A 19,714-nucleotide genomic window follows, 5' to 3' on the forward strand; every position below is an offset into this window, starting at 1 on the left:
AACGTACACTGCCAGGGAAAACACACAGCCCCGTGCTTCAGGTAATTACACAGAACGCCTACTTATGTGCACACATACGGTATGGAATTTTTTTTTATTATTTGCGTCATCACTCCTCGTATTGCGACGCCGCCCACGAGAGTGTGAGATTGTGCACTACCTTCTTTAGTTGTTGCGATAGCCCCATCGAGACACTCGCTGGAAATAGTCTCCGGTGCTTTTTACGTCTCTTTCCTGGCTGTGGTAATCGAAGTCTTCATGTGTTCCACCGAACTCAGCCGGTATGCAATCAGGTGGAACAATGCCATGTAGCTTGCTGAGGTCACGTCCTATAAAGTGGCACTGGAACAAAAAGGCGTATGCCTATATCTTTATATCTGCTTCTCTTCCCGCTTGATGTGTTATATGTGCTATCCACGCTCTTTTTCACGTACCCCTTCCCCCCACACAAAATAGCTGGCCAGAGCTGATTTCATCAGGCCGCCCTTTCTGTTTTTTTTTTTTACTTTCAATGAAATCGTTTTTTATTATGCGTAGCTGTGTGCAGCAATCGTTTTGTGATAGCAAGGTTCCTGTTCCACGCTCTGCTACACAAAACGTTATTTTGGTAATGTCCTTTCCGGTTCACCATTTAAGATATCAAACAGCATTAGTGCGCCTTTGACTATCCCTTTCGCTTCCTCCTCCCCCTAACCTATTCAATTACAAGAAAACTGCTCTCCATTCAGCTCACACGAACAAAGTACTTTTCCTCAACTACAAGTGGATACACCACCTCTTCCCAGCGAATACCCGGCAGAATGTGAAGTTAGTTCGCTACCAGAAACCCTGACCCATATCATCATCGGGTGTGCTCACAACCGAGCACTCCCAGCTCTGGGGGAACCTGACGCTAGCGCTCACGTGGGCGCTCAGCAACAACTGGTATCCAGGTGGGATATCGCCAAATCGTCACTTCGTCTCCTGGACTGGAGAATTAAAGCACATTTTTCTTCGAAATAGAGTTTTCTACTGCAACTACTCCAGAATACTGATAATCAGCCTACCACGAAGAAATTTCACCTAATATTATCGAGAAAAGAAATGGACGGGAAGAATTCATTACCTGAAATGCATTTCTTTATGAACATTTAGCAGTTGCCATCCCCCATCGAGACTATGCCAAGTTTCGGGGGGGGGGGGGGGGTTGTTTTACCGTTTATAGTCAAGCGGGAGTTATCTCAATGAGACGTCCATCTGGTGCTTGTCAAGGCTACAATACAAAATGATAACGTCTGGCCTGGTGATAGGCTGCATGAATTTAAATGCTCACAGTATTTCTTTGCAATAAAGAAATTTGGGAAAAGAAATTTGTGTCATAAAAATGACTTCGTCGATTCTAAGTGCGAACGACTCCGGTTGTCTGCTGCAAAGGAAAGTATTTTTCTTGAGCAAGTTGTCACTTCAGTTGTTTCCGCGTTTGAAGCATGCAACCAGATAGCCTTCACGCAATACTTTTTTTACAAACGAGCAAGGTGAAAAAGCAAGACATTCCATTTTGCACTAACCAACCACGCGAATGCACCTACCTGCAAATATTTTGCTAATAAATGATCAGATGGTTTAAGTGGGTAATATCCCATCGTTGACAATTCAGGCACCGGCGCTTTAGCCACAATTTGAGGTCCTAAGTTTGAGAGGATAGCAACACCTAAAGTATTTACATCTGTACTCAAGCTGACTGCCTATTACATTTGGAATACCAATTGAACTTTATTCATCCTGCACCGAACGTCAAGACCCTCCAGGAGTGCGCATCGAGTCCGCTTTGCCAGGTTCCCCCTATAGAGAGACCGTCTGCCCCTGAGGACCTTTGCAAGTAAGATGGGAAAATCCACAAGTATGTAGTCACTCTAACCCCCGTTATTGCCTCTCCTAGCGCTTTCTAGATTTCAAAACACCTCTTCTGAATAAAGAAAATAACAACAATAAATCGCCGTATTACCCGCTGCGTCAGCTTGGCTTTCAAAAAAGGCTTGACCATCCCATACAAGAGTTCACACAGCGGAGGACCGTTGATTAGGTAGATGGCTTTGACACGCGCAGGGTAACAATCCTGGAAAGAAAAAGAGCACCGTCAATTGTTACATACACGCATACCTGCGTCTGCAGTGGGTTTAGGTTGAGCGAGGACATTTACGTTTAGCAAGGATATTTAAACCACACTCTCTGACTGCTGTATTGGCGTATAGAAATTTTTCTCAGTTTCTACTAACTGCAACAGCCTTGTTCTGCTGCTGATTAACTCAGTCCTGCCGCCTAGTTTAATAAATGAAGGATTACCTTACTAGTTGTTTCTTTCGTCGCGTAACCTTATCATACCCAGAAGGCATGAGTCAACGCGCACCACACGCAAAATTAGAACTAGCCATTTCATTCTTGAAAATGCGTCCTTCCTACGGTCTACTGCGACCACGGTCTACTGTGTGCCCACAACTGAACGCACAAGTGCATAAAAATAAAAGCATCTAAAATAATTTCACTTGCTGGCACGATTAGTCATGTTAACGATTGTTTATTTGGGGCTCGACTGCGAATCAAAGAAATGGTGCAATGGTACCTTACCACCAGGGAGCTTTGGGAAAGAGCCGTGCCCAGCCCCATCCCGGACGACCAACTTCAGCTGGCCCAAAGGGTTTTCACGGCTGGCCGCGCTTAAGGCATTTTGGGCTCAGGACGTCACTTCAAAGTTTCAATCCAAGCTCATCGCTTCGTATTGCGCTGACAGAACTGTGCTGCTTTCTCTGCCATTCTTCTCAACTACCGATTCCTCAAACTTCGCTATACTCTATAGAACTGTACCTTTACTAATGCCTAGGATTATTTGACTAGTTACTATGGTTTTTGAAGGAAGGTTTCAGCTCTTATGTTGAAACACAGTTTTTTCCGCTCTGCTAAAGCCCCTTACGACATATGTGGGTTTTTCGTAACCGCAAGCCTGAAGTGACGTTTATATACGGAAACCGTTCCAAACTGCTACTACCGGTATCAAGGTTCAGAAATGTACCCCTTTCTTTGCCCACAGGAGGCCTTGAGCCTGTTTAAGCCCCGCAGTGTTTCCTAGTTGAAAAAGTGTAGTGAATTTTCTGTGTCGAAAACAAGCTAGAGATATGGGCTTCATCGAGGACACCCTGATTACGTACTGGTACCGGCGCACCACCAGGGTAGAGAATGGATATCGGAAGATGGGTCTAGAAGTAGGGAAGGCCAATAACTCGATGTAGGGACGAAATAAGAGTATATAAAGGAACAGAATGGACTCGAGCACCGCAGGACCGGAGTGGTCGGAGGCTTTCGTCCTGCTGTGTAGCTAAGTAGGCTGTTGTTCTGGTTGTTGTTGATGATGATGGTAAATTTTCTTATCGCGCTGAGAGTTGGAACCCTACCGCGGACCAAAATGCACCTGCAACATTCTCTCGACTGAAATGATTTCACAGCGCAAATAACCAGCACATCTGGTTCTTAGATTACAGGGTGAGGGATTACCGTAGAGAAATATTACGGCTCTACGCCAATCAGGTAAGCAGAAACGTGCTCAAAACATTTTTCTCTCTTTCTTGGCTTGGCCATTCTTTCCGCGCTTGAGTTACGCCACTCAAGTTATATCATGGCTATTGGCCTGCTTCGTCCCAGTTGTAACAATAAACGCCTTTGATAGCTAGGCACTCTAAACAAGAAGGGGGAGGGGAAGGGATGCCTTTAATAGCACATGTACTCTAAATAAAATCGCAACAAAAACAAACCATAACCTGGAACGTGCATCTGCTACGACGAGCAAATCACGCACTGCCGCCCTGTGCAGGTTATAACTGTAGCTTTCGCAGCGCTGCCAGGCACAAAGGGAAGTGGGAAAGCGTTTATCGACAGTGGTGCAGGGTCCCTTTAAAAAATAGCACCTGAGAAGAAAGCTCGATGAAAACGCTTCAACAATGACTGCTCACCAACATATCAGAACTCCCCACAGGCGAATTTTCGCCCCAGCATTTCCATTGCGTTTACGCAAATACCAGACCGTTCACGCTGTTCTATACACCATTGTATATCTACTTTACTAGACACAACATATAGCGGTCGTTGGATTTTAATTCAATAAAAATACTAACTTTTCTATATTGCCAGGAGTTCGGCTTCTGCGGATGTGAACTGTGTGGTTCCACCAGTTCTCAGGTTTATTGCTTGAGGAAGACCTCGGCTGTAATCAAAGCGGGTCTGAGAACGTTCTACTGCATGGTGAAATAGCACCTCTTTTGCCACGCAAATTTTCGATAATGTCATAGAATAAAGTCCGAAACGCAGTAGTAACGTTAACGTTGAGGTGATATGAGTGATTTAAGTTTAAGGTATAGCGTTAGAAAGCAGTTGAGGTGATTTTGCCACCTCTGCACGCGCGGTAATTCTCGCCACCCTGCAAAAACCGTGGTCTCATAATTCTCACCAATTCGGCTTCTTGTTGCAGATGTTTTATAGCACGCACTGTAGCAACATGTGATCCCCAACATGTTTCCAACAACACGTGATTCCAACGAGATGTGATCCCCATCCAGAGAATTTAACTTACCTGCAGGACATGCGCCATCTTCATGATGAAAATTGGGCTGAAGTGCATCAGGTGCGAAACGTGCAGGCCGCTCAGATCTACAACACCCACGACGCCTCTGATCTGGGTCTCCTCGTCCAGCAGGACCCACTCCACAGTCACGAACACGGCTCTAACCAGGTCGGTCAGCGAGCAGATTCCGGAATTCCATGCACCTAAAATGAAGTACAGTATGCGCTCACGTGCAATTCGTCTTCCCCATTGGTTATCTTCCGTAATCGTGCTGGCTATAGTTTCGGAAACAAGTGTGACATATTAGTTGGATTCAGCCAACTAAAAAGACATCGGAAGGTTTCTATGACGTAGTTCACGCACGCGGACCCGGCGATAATGCATGGAGTGTGTTAACTTCTCCATTCCCATGGTGCAGCGGTGACCAAGACACATCGTCGGTTTATATCTTCTTGCACTGCAAACAGTGGGTTTGTCAATGACAAGAAGCATGAGCGCGTACTCTAAAGCCTGTGCGTGCACAGGGCTGCCTACCTCGAAGTAGAGTAAACCAGCAGGTGTGTACCGATCATACGACAGCGTGGAGGGGTGTATTCGACAGCGCGTAAGCAATCATTTAGGTCAGGAAACAAGTTCAATAAATGAATCAACAATAAACTAGTTCGCAGGAACTATACCTGCGGCGAAAACACAAAATTTGTGCGTTTAATCTGAAGCCAAGCAAAAGGTTACATCCCCAACGAGTATAACATATACTGCAGAGCTGTATTCTACGCCTCTATACACGAGACTTTATGCTGAGTCATACGAGCACATGTTAATTAAGCAGACATGTTTAATGACGAAAAAGAACCAAATCAGTCTTGCTTGCACATCATGAACGAATCTGGCTCAGATAATCCTAAATTTTATGAATGAATGAATGAATGAATGAATGAATGAATGAATGAATGAATGAATGAATGAATGAATGAATGAATGAATGAATTGTTTATTGAGAACAAGAGGTGCTCAATAAATTTGTGCGCGTAATTCGGAGCCAAATTAAACGTCACATCCCCAATGAGTATTACATATCTTGCTGAGCTGTATTCGTCACACTCTATACACAAACATTTATGCTGAGTCTAACGAGCACAGGGCACCCGCCTGGTGTCCCAAATTTTATGAATAAATATTTTTCCGGATAATCATGTCTTGTAGGAGGAATGTATCCAGTCACATACGCGTGGCACGTGATGTACGAGTGTGACACGTGACCTTCATCCCGCTACCTTCCCGCTAGAACTTTCCTCAGCGGTGTGAACTTCCCTCAGCTGGCTTCTGTGGACGCGCCGGTAGAATAACAATAAAATGTAGAAAGGTAAGCAAGAAATATTGTACCGAATAATTTAAACTTTTAATGCACGGATAAGTGAGATTAGAATTTAGGATAGAAACCGTGCCACAAGAGAGCACGAATTCTTAAGAGCATATCCCATCCGGAAACGTGGCGAAGGTTGCATATGTGGTTCTTCGGTGGGTCTCTTCGCGTCACGGTTTGAATTAGTGCAGACCATGGCATAAACTAGGTGTTTTGGTTTCTTACGTAAATTGTACATGCTACAAAACCTTCTGCGCTTACTCGGCTCTTGTTGTTAAGCGAAGCTATGGCTCAGATATGAAATCAGTTTAAATAGCGCCAGTCGCGTCTGTCTCCCCTGTGTTTTGTTTGTTCAAAACGTCTTTTTTAGATTACGTGCCCACTACCTCACCGGTAAGTTTTCTTATTGACGTTGCGTGGCATGTAGTTCGGCTCAACGTTAAATGGAGAGCCAATACAGCCAAACGCTTTTTGTGTAGTGAATGTCCTCCGGCTCATATGAAAGTCAGCTTTTTTTATAAGTGGGGTAGCCCCAAGAAATTCCTAAATATTTCTACAAACAATATTATTCTGGCACTTTTTTCTGTAATTGGGAAGGTGGCGTCGTGTATTACACTGTATAAACGTGACACTACCGCTCGTATGCTGACAGCTTTGTCGGTTTCAATGCCTGATCCAAAAACCGCAGAAAGGAGTAGAAAAAACTGCATTTTGTTGCAGTTTTAGCTGGGGACAATTGCTTAACTACCTTTTTATATCTCTTGTACAGTTAAATTTTGTACACCCGGCGGCAAAATAAGTCGGGGCACGCGGACAGGTGGTCAAATGCATCGCCGCGCCATCTGGCGCTGAACGTCTGGTGTCGAGGCATCGATGTGCGCGTGCGCGTACACCCACGATCGCTACCCTGTAGTTTTCTTCCCTTCAAGCGGTAAAGCTGATCACATTCAGCGTGTAGCGATAGGGTCACTTTCTTTTTTCAACGCTTCTCGCTCGCACAGGCTTCGGTGGCGGACGGCGAGGGTGTGCATATTCTTAGTTAAGAACCAATGGCATGTTTTAGGCAAAAAATATTAACACGCGATTGCACATACATGGCAGAAATTCGTCACCCAGACGGGCAAGATATGTTATCGGTCGGACCAGGCCAGAGCCAGCCACGCACACGTTGCCCTCGTCGTCCGCCACTGAAGCGTGTGCGAGCGAGACGCGTTGAGCGAAGAAACTTACCCCTATCGCCAAACGCTGAATGTCAGCAGCTTTGCCGCTTGGCGCTTGAAGGGAAGAAAACTACAGGGCAGCAATCGTGGGTCTCGGCACCAGAAGTGCATCGTCAGATAGCGCGGCGATGCATTTTGCCAGGTGCTCGCGTGCGCCGGATTATTTTGCCTCCAGGTGTACAACGTTTCCGTGCTGCTCACGTTGAGGGTCGCCAGCATTCGTCTTAGAGGCAGGTATAAAAATTCCGCTTTCAAACTCTTACAGCCCTACCAGAAAAACCGTTGGGTTCTACGTTTTTAAATGATGCCTTCTCATTTCAGATACAAAACATTTCAATGGAGCGCGATAGTGGAAGTGCAACCCTAGTCCGGGAATCCATGCGTTCGATGCCCTAGGCGTCTTGATCCGTGTCACCCGGATAGTCTGGTCCCTCAGTTGACAGCTGCTTGACAGTGTCTCCCACAGCTCAGGAAAGGAACGGATGGAGATGAGTGGTAGGGCTGGGTTGTGAGCACATTCCAGAATTACATGTTAGAACGTACCTAGCTATGCACAAAATTTGCATATAGCGCTGTACTGCGTGAGGGGAAAAAATTCGATCAGACTGGATGTACAAATAGTCACGTTCGCATTTTTCGGAGTGTGATTTCCAGTTTTTTGCTGAGGGTGGGGGGAGGGCAGGGAAACTTTTGTCTGGTGGTCCGGCTAAACCGAGTAATGTGTTGACAGGTGAGAAGTTGTTTTGGGATGAAGTCAGTGAACTCCTGGGCTCGGTGGATCATTCCGCGAGCCCATTGATTGGCGATGTTGTTGCCCTTTATACGCGAATCTGCAGGTGTTCACGCGATGACAACTGCGTGAGTAGCGTTGAAGAACCCGGAGTTTTGTTGGGGCCGCCCTCCCCGACAGGACACTTCGGCAGGCTGCTTGTGAATCTGTGAGTATGATTTTGCTTGACGATTGGGTGAGGGCTAAGACAAAGGGGAGTTCTTTGGTGTTTCGAGGGGGAGATTGACCGGAGGGACGCGCATGCAGTTGTATTGCTTCGGAAGGTAGTCACTACCACGATGCTTCTTTTGTCAACATAGCAAGCCGCATCGGTGTAGGATACGTCAGAGTGATTGCCATATACATGCGTTCGCTGGATTGGCGGCAGGGGGTCTTCCGGTCGGTATGAAGTTCCGGCTTCATTTTCTTGGGGTGCGGTGTCACTGAAATATTCTTTCGTGTAGCGCTCTTATGCTTTGGGGTAGAGCCTACCACAACATGCGCCTTCGGCGTGGGCGCCTCTCTGTCGGTGACTCAAGCTTGCAGCGACAGCCAAAACATCACAACATGCCGCAAAACGGCCGGTGCAAGGACGCCTCGATGTCGGCGTTATTCAAACTTCGGCGGCGGCAGACACGGCGAGTGGAGACTCTCCCGAAGGACGCGGACGCCACAGCGGAGACCTCCTCACTCGCCTCTCTCTTACTCAGCGTGCGCCGCTACTACCGACCTCTCACGAACTCTGGAAAGAGCGCTGTATGTGTCGTTACAATGTTCGCGCCGTGTGCAAAAGGAGGGGGGACATTGTTTGACCGTTAGCGCTTCTGGCATAAATACAGGCCCCCGAGCGCAGAAGACTGTTCGTTTTGAAGCAGCTTATCAATGCTGTCACTCTGCTCGAGTCCTGTACTGTAACCTCGCCCGGAAGTGTATTGTTCCTCTATTGCTTCGGCTCATCTCTCGCCATGCAGTAAACCAGTTAAGTTTGCCTTCGGCTTACCGTCATAACCAAAGTAGAAACTTTCCTGGCTGCTCTTCACCATGCTACCTCACATGACGGAGGCGACGGAGCCCGCTGATGGGACGCCTTCCCGAATGTAACAACGGGTTACCAGCGGTGGATGACCGCTCCGCAACCCCACCAAAATCGGTTGGCTGTTCTTTGACCAGCCCTATGCCTAAATATTGAGTGTGAGGGAGGTCTGACCGTGCGCTTTGAGGACTAATGTCATAAACACACCCACATAAGAAAAAACGCTTTTCTAAGTGTGCACTTTATGTGACGGTATCGGTCAGCGTCGCAATACCTCAAAGTGTGACGTTAGGCCTAAGCTGCTAAACTATAATGGCCCATACCCGATAGTTGCTGCTGTCTTGCAAGCTAAGTCCTTTGCATTCACAGACAAACACCTACCCGTAATAATGTACAGGCAATATAGCCAAACCCTCTTTCAATGTTTAGCGCTCTCAGCAGACCAGTTAAGAAGTGATGCGCAACAATGCAATTTTTTTCACGTGCGCTATACTAAAACTTACTCTTGGAGCAGTTCGCGAGATTTCTGCTATGTGTGTGATTCGCTGAGTAAACTTACCGAATTTCAGCACGACAACAGCTCTTCCCTTCGGATCTCGTAACTTGGAGACAAGGATTAGACGATTTTCGACGAAAATTTTACGGTAGAGCACCGTGTGAGGCGACAGGTCAGAAAAGTAATCTTGAAGGCGCTGCCTCGATAGGAAGTAGCTCCGGATCATCTTGAAAGTCTCCATTACGCGGTACTTCCGGGCGCGTAGGAACTTCACCAGAAATGAGTCGTCGGCCGGACAATGCAGCTGTTCTTCACCTGTACGCCGCAAACAGACAGCAACGAAAGTAAATCTTTCTGTGGGCTCGGAAGCAACAAAACGAAATAAACGTCCTGCCTCACTGGTTTCTGACTTGACACGCTGTAAGACTATTAGAGCTCGAGTACAGCGTTGGCATCATTTACGCAAGTGCAACGATAAATTTTACGACCCACAACATTGGCACCGTAAGGAGAGGTTTATAATAACTAACTGTCAGTCTTGTGACGCAAACCGTTAAAGAGAATCTGCTACAAATTCTACCAACCATTCAGAATACGGTATATTTGGTGGTAAATTGAACTGTTTCGCAAATCCCAACCAGGTCAAGTATATGAAATACGTTCAGAGTAGTTGGAATGACACGAGATAAAAAATTGGCCGTGTATCTGCTCCTTTCGTTGCAAATGTCGTCAAAACACGATAGTCTTTGTAGACATTTGCCAAGGAAATGCCCCCCTTTGCTTTCCTGCTCACCTCTCATGCTGTTCCTGTACGTCGCGCTCATCAAAGGTAAACACACTAACGGTTTGCGCAAGGTGATTTGAATTTACCGCGTTCCACTGCTACAGGCCGGGTTCCACGATGCCAGCGCTGCAGTACGGCGGAGACGCGCATGAATGCAGGTGGCCGACTAGAAGGTTTATAGAGCCGCGTGGCCGTGCTCCACGTGCGTTCCCAGCAGAACGTGGAACCTAGCTAGTTGAACCTTTCGTTGCTGTTGCCGCGTGATTTTTCATATGCCGACAGGAGGCGGCGGTTTTCTGCAGTAGATGTAGAATATCATTTGCTATCGAAAAACCAAGCATCCATGAATTTTTTAATAAAGGAACACTGTAAATATCCCTTGTGTACTAATTTCCTGTCTTATATTTGCGTAATGTCTTGTTCTTGTTCAACAAAGTTGACAAGTATGAACATCTAAACCGGGCTTAGACGTTTACATGTGGCTGTGAGTATATAAGACTATTACGCCATGTCAATTTTACTTTGGCCGGGTGGATGAATCGAGTCACAGACAGACAGACGGACAGACAGACAGACAGACAGACAGACAGACAGACAGACCGACAGGCATACAGACAGACCAAAATTTCTGGGTTTAAGTAGCCCAAGAAAGACTATCGTCTTTAAAAAATTCGCCTGCATACGTTTAACGCTGCTAAGCCTAGTTATCACCAGAGAGAGCGAAGACTATGTGCACAGTGTTTAGTGAAAGTTTGTCTTCGACTGAGATATCCAGCCTGACAGTTTCAATGGTATTAAAGCCATACGCTAAGCCACTGCCCCTGGAAGTCGCCAAAAGAGACGACGACGAGCTACCGCGGAGCTAGCGCGGACGAGCTACGACGGAGACTATACATGAGGTGCTGATTCCAGATGGTTTACCAATTTATCTCCACTATTTTCCGAAGTAATCTTCAATATTTTCATGTGTGCGTACACCGCTAGTCTTTACGGTGGGAAAAATGCCGGTGCCTTCTTGAAGCGGCGTCGCCCCGTCGCGGCAGTCGGAAATTACAGTGCTGCTAGCCAGCGTGCGCTCTGATTGATTGATTGATTGATTGGTTGGTTGATTTAACGCGCCGACGCAACGCAGGTGATGCGGCGTGCCGCAGTGGAGGGCTCCGGATTAATATTGACCACCTGGGGATATTTAACGTGCGTGAAAATCTCGTACACACGGCGCTTTCGGTTTTCGCCTCCATCATAACAGCGTCCGCCCCGTCCGGGACTCGAACCCGCGTCCTCGTGCTCAGCAGCACAACTTCTTAGCCACTGAGCCACCGCGGCGGGTACGGATGAAGCAGCAGACACAGGCGCGTCACCGGCGAACTGGGTTCCTTCTCAAACGAACCAAACCCACCGCGCTGCATAACAATGTCTTGATTTCCCAGTCCACATTAGCTCTGGGTAGTTCCGGATCAGCACCGGACTGGTCTCGCAATAGAAATCCTCTGGGCAGGAGAAGGGGGTGGAGGAGAAGGAGGAAGCTTTATAATCTCCTGTCTGGGAACCCGCCAGGACTGGGCAAAGACAAAAAAATGCAGAGATGCTCTGAGCAGTAGCATTCTGGTCGCGTTAGTCTAAATCCTTTCTGGGGTTTAGTTCTAGTCCGTTCTAGTTTTTTAGGCTTGTTCACAGCGCGAACAGCGGTCCGTAGTACCGCATGTTCCAGAGAAGAAGATTTTAGTTTCTGCTTTTTCTTGGGCTACTTAAACCCGGAAATTGTGGTCTTTCTACATGTCTGTCTGCCTGCCCGTTCCTCTAATCAGCCATCAAGCCGAATTCTGAAACGAGAAATATCGACCGCTTCAAACCAAATCACTAAATCTGGGGCGATACTTCATACTTTTCAAAATGTTTGAGCAAAGGGAAAACATTAGTCATAAGGGAGTGTGTATGCAATTGAAAATATATGTGCGATTCATAATTGGGATAGAAAAAATTGGCCGCGTATCTGCTCCTTTCGTTGCAAATGCTGTCAAAAGACGATAGTCTTTATCGGCTTTTGCGAAGTAAATGCCTCCCTTCGCTTTCCCGCTCACCTCTCATGTTGTTCATCTTGCGTCGCGCTCCTCCCAAGGTAAAGACGCTAAAGGTTTGCTTAAATCATTTTAAATTTCCCCCGTTCCACTGCTCCAAACTGGCTGTCTCGATGCGAACGCTGCCGTACGGCGAAGACGCGCGGTAATCGAGGCGCCCTACTTCAACGTTTATAGAACCGCGTTTCCCTACTCCACGTGCGTTGCAAGCAGAACGTAGAACCTATCTAGTGGAACCTTGCATAACGTTTACCGGTTGATTTCTTAAAATGGCGCCAGAAGCTATAGTGGCGTGGGCGACAGCAGGCGACGGCGGAGTGAATTCTTTTTCTGCAATTGATGAAGTATTTAATTTCGCAAAAGTCAAGCATGTTTGATTTTTTTTTAAAGGAACACTGCAAGTATGACTTCTGTATTGATTTGTTGTCTCATATTTGCGTAATGTCTTGTTCTTCTTCAACAATGTTGACAAGTATGAACATTACACCGGACATAGACGGGTAGATTTAGCTGTGACTATATAAGACTATTGCGCAGGCATTGTTTTGCTTTGGCCGGGTGGCTGAATTGATTCACAGACAGACAGACGGACAGACAGACATACAGACAGACCAAAATTTATGGGTTTAAGTAGCCCAAGAAAGACTATCGTGTTTAATAAAAACATAAGGGGGAAACCATTTTGACCTTAAAATACAAAGAGAGCCCGCGCTCGAGCGTACATTTTGTGGCGTCCTTCGAAGTCCAACAATAACAAAACGTTTCACTAGATGTCGAGTAGCAGTGGAAGGCGGGAAAATTGAACTGACTTGAGCAAACATCCACTGTGCTCCTCGGGAGTGGAACGGGAGTGGAAGAGAGTGAAATGCGGGCGGGAGAGAGAATACAGGCATTTACGTGGCAGGGGCGACAGAAGACTATCGTCTTTCAACGACCTGTGGAACGAAGCGAGCAGAGACGCGGCTAATTTTTTTTTTTTTGCGTTTTTCTCGCCAAAAACCTGGACTGCTGGAAAATGAGGTTAATTAAAAAATACAGTGCCATTCCATTCTGTTAAGACCGGAATAGCGTTCAGCCAGATTGTAGACGGGATTTCGGATTGTAGATTGTAGACATGTGAGACGTTACACCATTTGCCAATTTTCGCTATTTTTATTTGTATTTACAACGTTCTTTCTGGAATTTTTTTTAAGTAGTCATCATTTTTTGGAGGAGATAATAGGGCATATTTTTTATACTCAGTTTATTTTTAGAAGTGTTTATTTTGTCTATTCTTGATAGTTTTTGGTTTTTAGAAACCCTGTTCGACCAATTATCTTCATTTACGTTATTATAACGAGTAAAGGTGTTGCTCCGGCAAATCCTGCACTTTCTGTGCAAATTCCGAGCTTTAAGCGGTCCAGGCTGTAGGTGTACTCGGCAAAGAATGCTACGTATTAAGAATTTCATGCTACCGCTGTGAATTGACTCACCGGCGATGAGCTGCCTCAGGAGATACAGGGAGCGCTCCCTGACTTCCGGCGTTTCCCCCAAATGTGTCCTCGCCACGAGCTGCAAGTCTGGCAGTTCCGAGCCCACGTGTGGGCGCCCGCTCTGCCATGTCTTCGGCAAGGCACAGTCCCGTCTCGCCAACTTCAGATTGCGCCGCACTGCCGCTGCGTACAAGCGAAGCAACGCTCTTATTTTTCAAGGCCAACTTACTTATTTTTACAACGAAGCTGTATCTGTTTTGCTTTCCCCCATACATCGTGCACGGGTATTCCGGCTTAGAACCGAAATTTTCACGGAGGGAATATGGTTTGAGACAATGGTAGTAACTTTTCTTTGATCAAAACTATTGAGGAGCAAATTAAACTGAAATTGGACGTTAGGATGACTCTGTTATTGCGCCGAGTTTCAATAGCTTGTAATTATTACTTCACAGTGAAGGTGTAAATGTTGCAGAATGGCCGACTGCTGCCGATACGTGGCCATATATACGGAGGGATTATGGTTGGAGAAAACGGCTGTGACTCCTGATTTATCCCCACTTTCCGAATAAAACATGTGTGACAATTACCCGCTAAGACGATTTTTAATTTAGACCGAGGTTGGTCTATTTTTTTTATAATTACGTAGTTCGCGGTGAAGTTGTAAATATTGTAGAATTCGGTCCTGCTGTCCATAGATGGGCTTCTACGAGGGGGAAGCAGACAGCCGCATGTCTGTCCACTAGAACAAAATTCTGGCCGTTTCAAGTTTCATTAGGCTAATTAACTAGGACGTATTCTCAATTGCATATTACAAGCAAAACGTGTTTTCTTTCGTCCACTACTTGAGGGCGACCCGTTTCGCTGGTTATCTTTGTTCACAAGTGGAAGGGACCTGACTTTTCTTGTTTAAAACCGCAATCGGGTAAGTCTGAGTATGAAGTGTTCCTCCCCTTCAATAAGCTATATAAGCGAGGTTTAATAAAGGGACATTGAAGACAAACAGCAAGTGGGTTTCAAACGAAAGTCTGACATTCCCATGGTCATTTTAGCGTTGATTCGCGTCGAAAGATGCCCTAATTGCTGATAAATCGCTAATCAGGCGCTGCTCAAACGGGACGCAAACAGCGACTGCAGTTGTTTGCATCACGATAAACCGCAAGTAAGCGAGGCAGCGGTGATGTATAGCGGTATAGAAGCCACTATACAACGCTGCCACGTAACGAGCGCTTTGGTCAGTTTCTATCGAATCAGTCGTGCTTTTCTGAACTCCAGCGTCATGTGCAGCCTCGGAAGACTAAGCAAAATGCGATTTCATGGGACCCGTGATCAGTGTTGACGCTTTGTTGAAGAAAAACACATTGTTCGTTTGAGGCCCCGCGAATGTTGGCGTAGAACCAACCGCTAGTGTGTAGCTCTCGCGCTTCCTCGAAATGCGGTACCAGCGCCCCAAGTATTAGAGTTCCTGTATATCGCGTAGCGCCCCTAGGGGAGCTATATACAGGAACTCTACCAAGTATTGAAGAGTACCGCCCTTCAGCGGCAGCCAGGTAAGACGTTGCGCACGAGGAAAGACGTTGTCATGGGCGTTGCGCACCACTTCTGGTGGAAGTTGCGCAGTACAGCCTGTGGCGGCGGCACGCGTCGCCATGTTTCCCCTATTTTATACCTTATTCTGAAAAAAGCTACGCGTATGAGGGGTATATTCGTGTTCTCAGTGAGCGAATCTATCGACCTAGAGCAACTTGTATTTTGACTTCAGCGTCTCTTTAAAATCTCGTGCCGCAGCATACCTCTGAGGATACAGATAGCTTTGCATTCGGCATACATTATATAGCCGACAGCTGCTCCAACAATTCAAACAAAATCGCTAAAGACGGAATTGCCGCGGGAAATTCGTAACTCTCTTTGTGCAGCACCTACTACTGCTTTCTTGCATGTTCGGTAAATATGGTGAGAGGCTTTGGGAAGTATTGCACAAAATATTCCAAAAGGGACCTACAGTTGACCCTAAAGCCGTGCTAGCACTGAAAGTATATTGTATGCCTACTACCCTTCTGAAGAACGAACATCGTCTAGTGGTGTTGCAAGGCAGCAGTAAGAACCTTGGGGAGTGAAAAATGCAAGCGAGTGCACGTTGCAGGCTTCCTTGCAGATCAACATCGTTTTTATGTTGTTTATGCGCACAAACATGTGCATGAGAGTAATTGACCTTTATCAGAATTCATATGCTGCCTGTACGTGCGTCTGAATACTGCAAGCGTTGGCTGTCGCCTCACAGCTAGTTGGCCATGGCATTTTCGGAGCTTAGCGAAATCGAGAAAAATGCCTACACAGCAGTTCTCGACCTATTTTGATGCAGTGTGGTCGCACCAGTGAACATCCCGCACATGTCTTACCAATAAACGTCGCTTTTTAGTATATCCCTGTCTGTCACGTCTCCTTTAGAATGTCAGCTATGTAATCCCGGGTGTGTATGCACGACGCGAAAGCAGCCTCGGCGATCACCTGGTACTGCCTGCCTTATCAGTAGCGAGGCCGAGGTTGACATAGTTTCCGGGTGAAAGATATAGCCCGTGCTTGAACACTCGTTCATCCCTCCTCTAGTCGGCGTTTAAAAAAAAAGAGCCAATAACGCGCTTTGGTCGCTCGGAATTGCGCCAAACTTACCGGTACTTTGGTGAGGAACGAACTCGGCAGGGGCTTCCGCTTTTGGTGAAGCTATCTGAAGTACACGCCTGTCCTTTGCACAGATGCTGTTTTTTGGCGCTACTCCTCTGATCTGAAGTGGCCGCCACAAACGTGAAAAGTTGTGACCGCCGCCACCTTCATGGATGTATAGCGGCCAAAAAGCTCGCATGCCAGATCGCTTCGAGGGGGCGCGTATTATTTTTTTATCACGTTAGGCGCTGGCTTCAAAACTAAGGCCTCATCGCGGGAGATTTAGTTCTGACACACAGACACGGAACTCGCTTTTCCGAACAGCAGCAGCATGATTGGGAGCATTAGTGCTATAGGACAGGGGCAGTTGTACGCGATGTTTCCTCTCAACCACGCAGGAAGCGAAACTGGAAACATACCGTCATGACGCAGGAGCGCCACCAGCGTGACGTTATAAGGGGAGCTAACGCAGGGGCAGTTGTACGCGATGTTTCCTCTCAACCACGCAGGAAGCGAAACTGGAAACATACCGTCATGACGCAGAAGGAGCGCCACCAGCGTGACGTTATAAGGGGAGCTGGCGAGACACGGTGAATAAACGGCTCCCCGATTAGTATGCATGGGAAAAATCGCGCACTGTATAGTGAGCCTGATCGAGTTAGAAGGGCTACTTCCAAAATTTGCTGACGAACCATAGGTAGAAAACATAGGGATCGCAATTCTCTGAAATACTTTACACTCCATTCCTTCTATCAGGTGAATGATTTGATTGCCACCTTTGAAAAGTGTTTGGTGGGCCCTTTGAACAGACAACCGGCCGCTGGCATTGTCTGCCATCCGGTGTCTGTAGCGACTCCTTAATTTCCATTGGATGTGAGCTATTTTATAGCGTGTGTCAGGCAAATATATATTGAAAAGGGGCGCGCACATTGTCTGCCAACGCAGGTATACGCTACCTGACGGCCCTGTGGCCTGATTGGGCGTGACGCATCATGTCGCTGAGGTCGTGGGTATGCATACGCTGTGAACGCGGGTATGTTCCCGCCTGACGTTCGCGTTAGCTGCGCTGGGTGGGGTTGTTACGAACTCAGCAGATAGAGAAGAAGGGTAGACTTTAATTGGCTACGCGGGAGCATCATTCTGCGCCGGCCTGATGTCAGGACTAACGTTACGTTACGAGTTCCAAAGTCACCATCCGGTACCTCCCGCTCGTCGTACAATGAGTTCGACATTGCTTGGAGCGCCGCTTTCAGGCCACACGCACACACAAAAACGATGATGAATTAAAGTAAACTAAAAAAGTGTAAAAATTGAATGACATTTTGTGCCATAAGACCTTCATCTTACTGTGATGCGTTCTTGGTACTATACCGAATAAGGACGCATGTGCGAGCTGAATACAGTCAAGCCAATTCAAGTGGTATACAATTACTAATGAGAAAACTAAAACATGTTTTGAGCGTGTTTTGTATGAAGCTGGCTAAACACCTCTGATATCTTTGCGAGCTATCAAATCTTCGGTTTGTACCACAGGAATTTAGATATCAAAACAGGCAAACCTCTACGGACACGAGAGTCTTCCTTCATCGTTCCCACCCAATTGCAGGGCTCAGCAACCACGGTGTGACAAACTTACTGTTTGACTACCGCGGCTATCTATTTAGTTCGCAACACAGGAGTAAACTGGGCACTGTACAGAGAGATACTGAAGTTATACAGGCGTGCGTACACACAACGTACCTATTTCAGCCTGGCCGGTATTGCCCTGCGTAGTCAACTCTCCGCTAGCTTTTCCATGGAAGCCGATTTCCTTCGCCGGCGTGTAGCCGAAGCGGCGGTGCGAGCGGACCTTTCCTCCACCTTTTTCATTGGGTAACGAGACGGGCACACCACCACGTGTATCCCTTGTGCGTCGGAGTCTCAGCGAACTATGGTGCGAACAGAAGCTGTAAAAACACTCTTAATCTGGTTCCACGTAAGATCCACTTAGTAACTGGAACTTTTTTGCAAAAAAGTTCCAGTTATATAATTGGAACCGTGTTCCACATATCCTGAAAATTAAGTGGAACAGTGCACCACATATTTTTGCAACTAAATTATGTGGATCGGTGTTCCAAATAAAAGTATGCGGATCACTGTTCCAAATAAAAGGGTAGTTTAAGTTACTGGAACATTGATCCATGTAAAATGATTATGGAATTTATCCGGTGCGCCGTTCCAGGTACCTTCAGACCAGCTGTTTATATAAAACGGTGTTCCTATAGACAATGGGAAGCTGTCTATGGGACTCCACTTTTCCAATATTTCTGCTTTCCTGTCGGTATACACCGAGGTCATATGCCAGGCTGGCAGATGCATTGGTATCAGCAGGAAACCGCAAGCACCATTTTAACACAGCCTTGATATATGACCCACAGTGGTACCAACAATTGGAAAGCAGAAACCACCGCAGCAGTGTGGTCCCTGACAGTTCCCAACAGTTGCCTATCGGAGCACAGTTCTATATAAAAGTTGGTCTGAGGCACCTAGAGCGGCACACAGTCTTTGGCTTCACCCGCAGAATCCTGTGCTGGGTTTTAGCTGCATGTAAAAGAAACAATATGCTTGCATTAAAATACACACAAAACAAACTATTATGACTCATACACTGCTTTTCAACATACTATACAAATTTATTGGGTGTTAGTATTCATACATTTCAGATTTGAATAGCTGTCTATTTTAAATTGCACAGAAAATGACCAACGTACAAGGAATCAATACCATAACGATAACGCTAGGCTGCAAGTGGAATTCTGACATATTCACTTTTACTCAAACACATGGTTAATAAAGACGGTATTAGGGGCAACTGCTTCACAAATAAATAGACGTGCGCGTCTACCGCGGCACTGACACATACATTATACAACAGTGAGTTTCAAATATGCTGTCTTATCAGATAAACGAAGGTAATTCAAAGGCGGAACTACCCATTCGCTTGCCATACTATGTTTGCGCATAACTGTTTGGGAAAATGCAGTTTGATATTAAATTGTAGGGAAAGGCCTAAAAACAAGCCATACACGGTTGTATTATCACAACCTACAAAAGTGCAGTGCAAGAGTTTAGGAAAAAAACGCTCGAGCCAAGATTAACGATAAAACATTTTGACAAGAGAGGTCACATGTGGCAGTATGCCACAATTAAAACTTGATTATTAATGATAGTAGTTTCCTGACACCAGACGTAAGTGTAACATCAAGCTATTTGT

At 46.3% G+C, this 19,714-nt stretch overlaps 1 protein-coding gene across 1 annotated transcript; it reads right to left on the reverse strand.

Moving 5' to 3' along the window:
• Window positions 1-75: 75 nt before the first annotated feature.
• LOC144175334 (alpha-tocopherol transfer protein-like) lies at window positions 76-19,285 on the reverse strand. Its single transcript, XM_077704414.1, has 7 exons — window positions 19,276-19,285; window positions 18,202-18,420; window positions 13,804-13,986; window positions 9,533-9,784; window positions 4,598-4,791; window positions 1,985-2,095; window positions 76-342 (listed from the first exon to the last, which is right to left on the reverse strand). Exons 1-7 carry the CDS (start codon window positions 19,283-19,285, stop codon window positions 166-168), a joined length of 1,146 nt encoding a protein of 381 aa, XP_077560540.1. The 3' UTR covers window positions 76-165.
• Window positions 19,286-19,714: the final 429 nt, after the last annotated feature.

This window comes from Haemaphysalis longicornis, unplaced genomic scaffold (assembly GCF_048455015.1).
Source record: "Haemaphysalis longicornis isolate Haplotype H1 unplaced genomic scaffold, Haemaphysalis longicornis Haplotype H1 scaffold_3, whole genome shotgun sequence".
NCBI lineage: Eukaryota > Metazoa > Arthropoda > Arachnida > Ixodida > Ixodidae > Haemaphysalis > Haemaphysalis longicornis.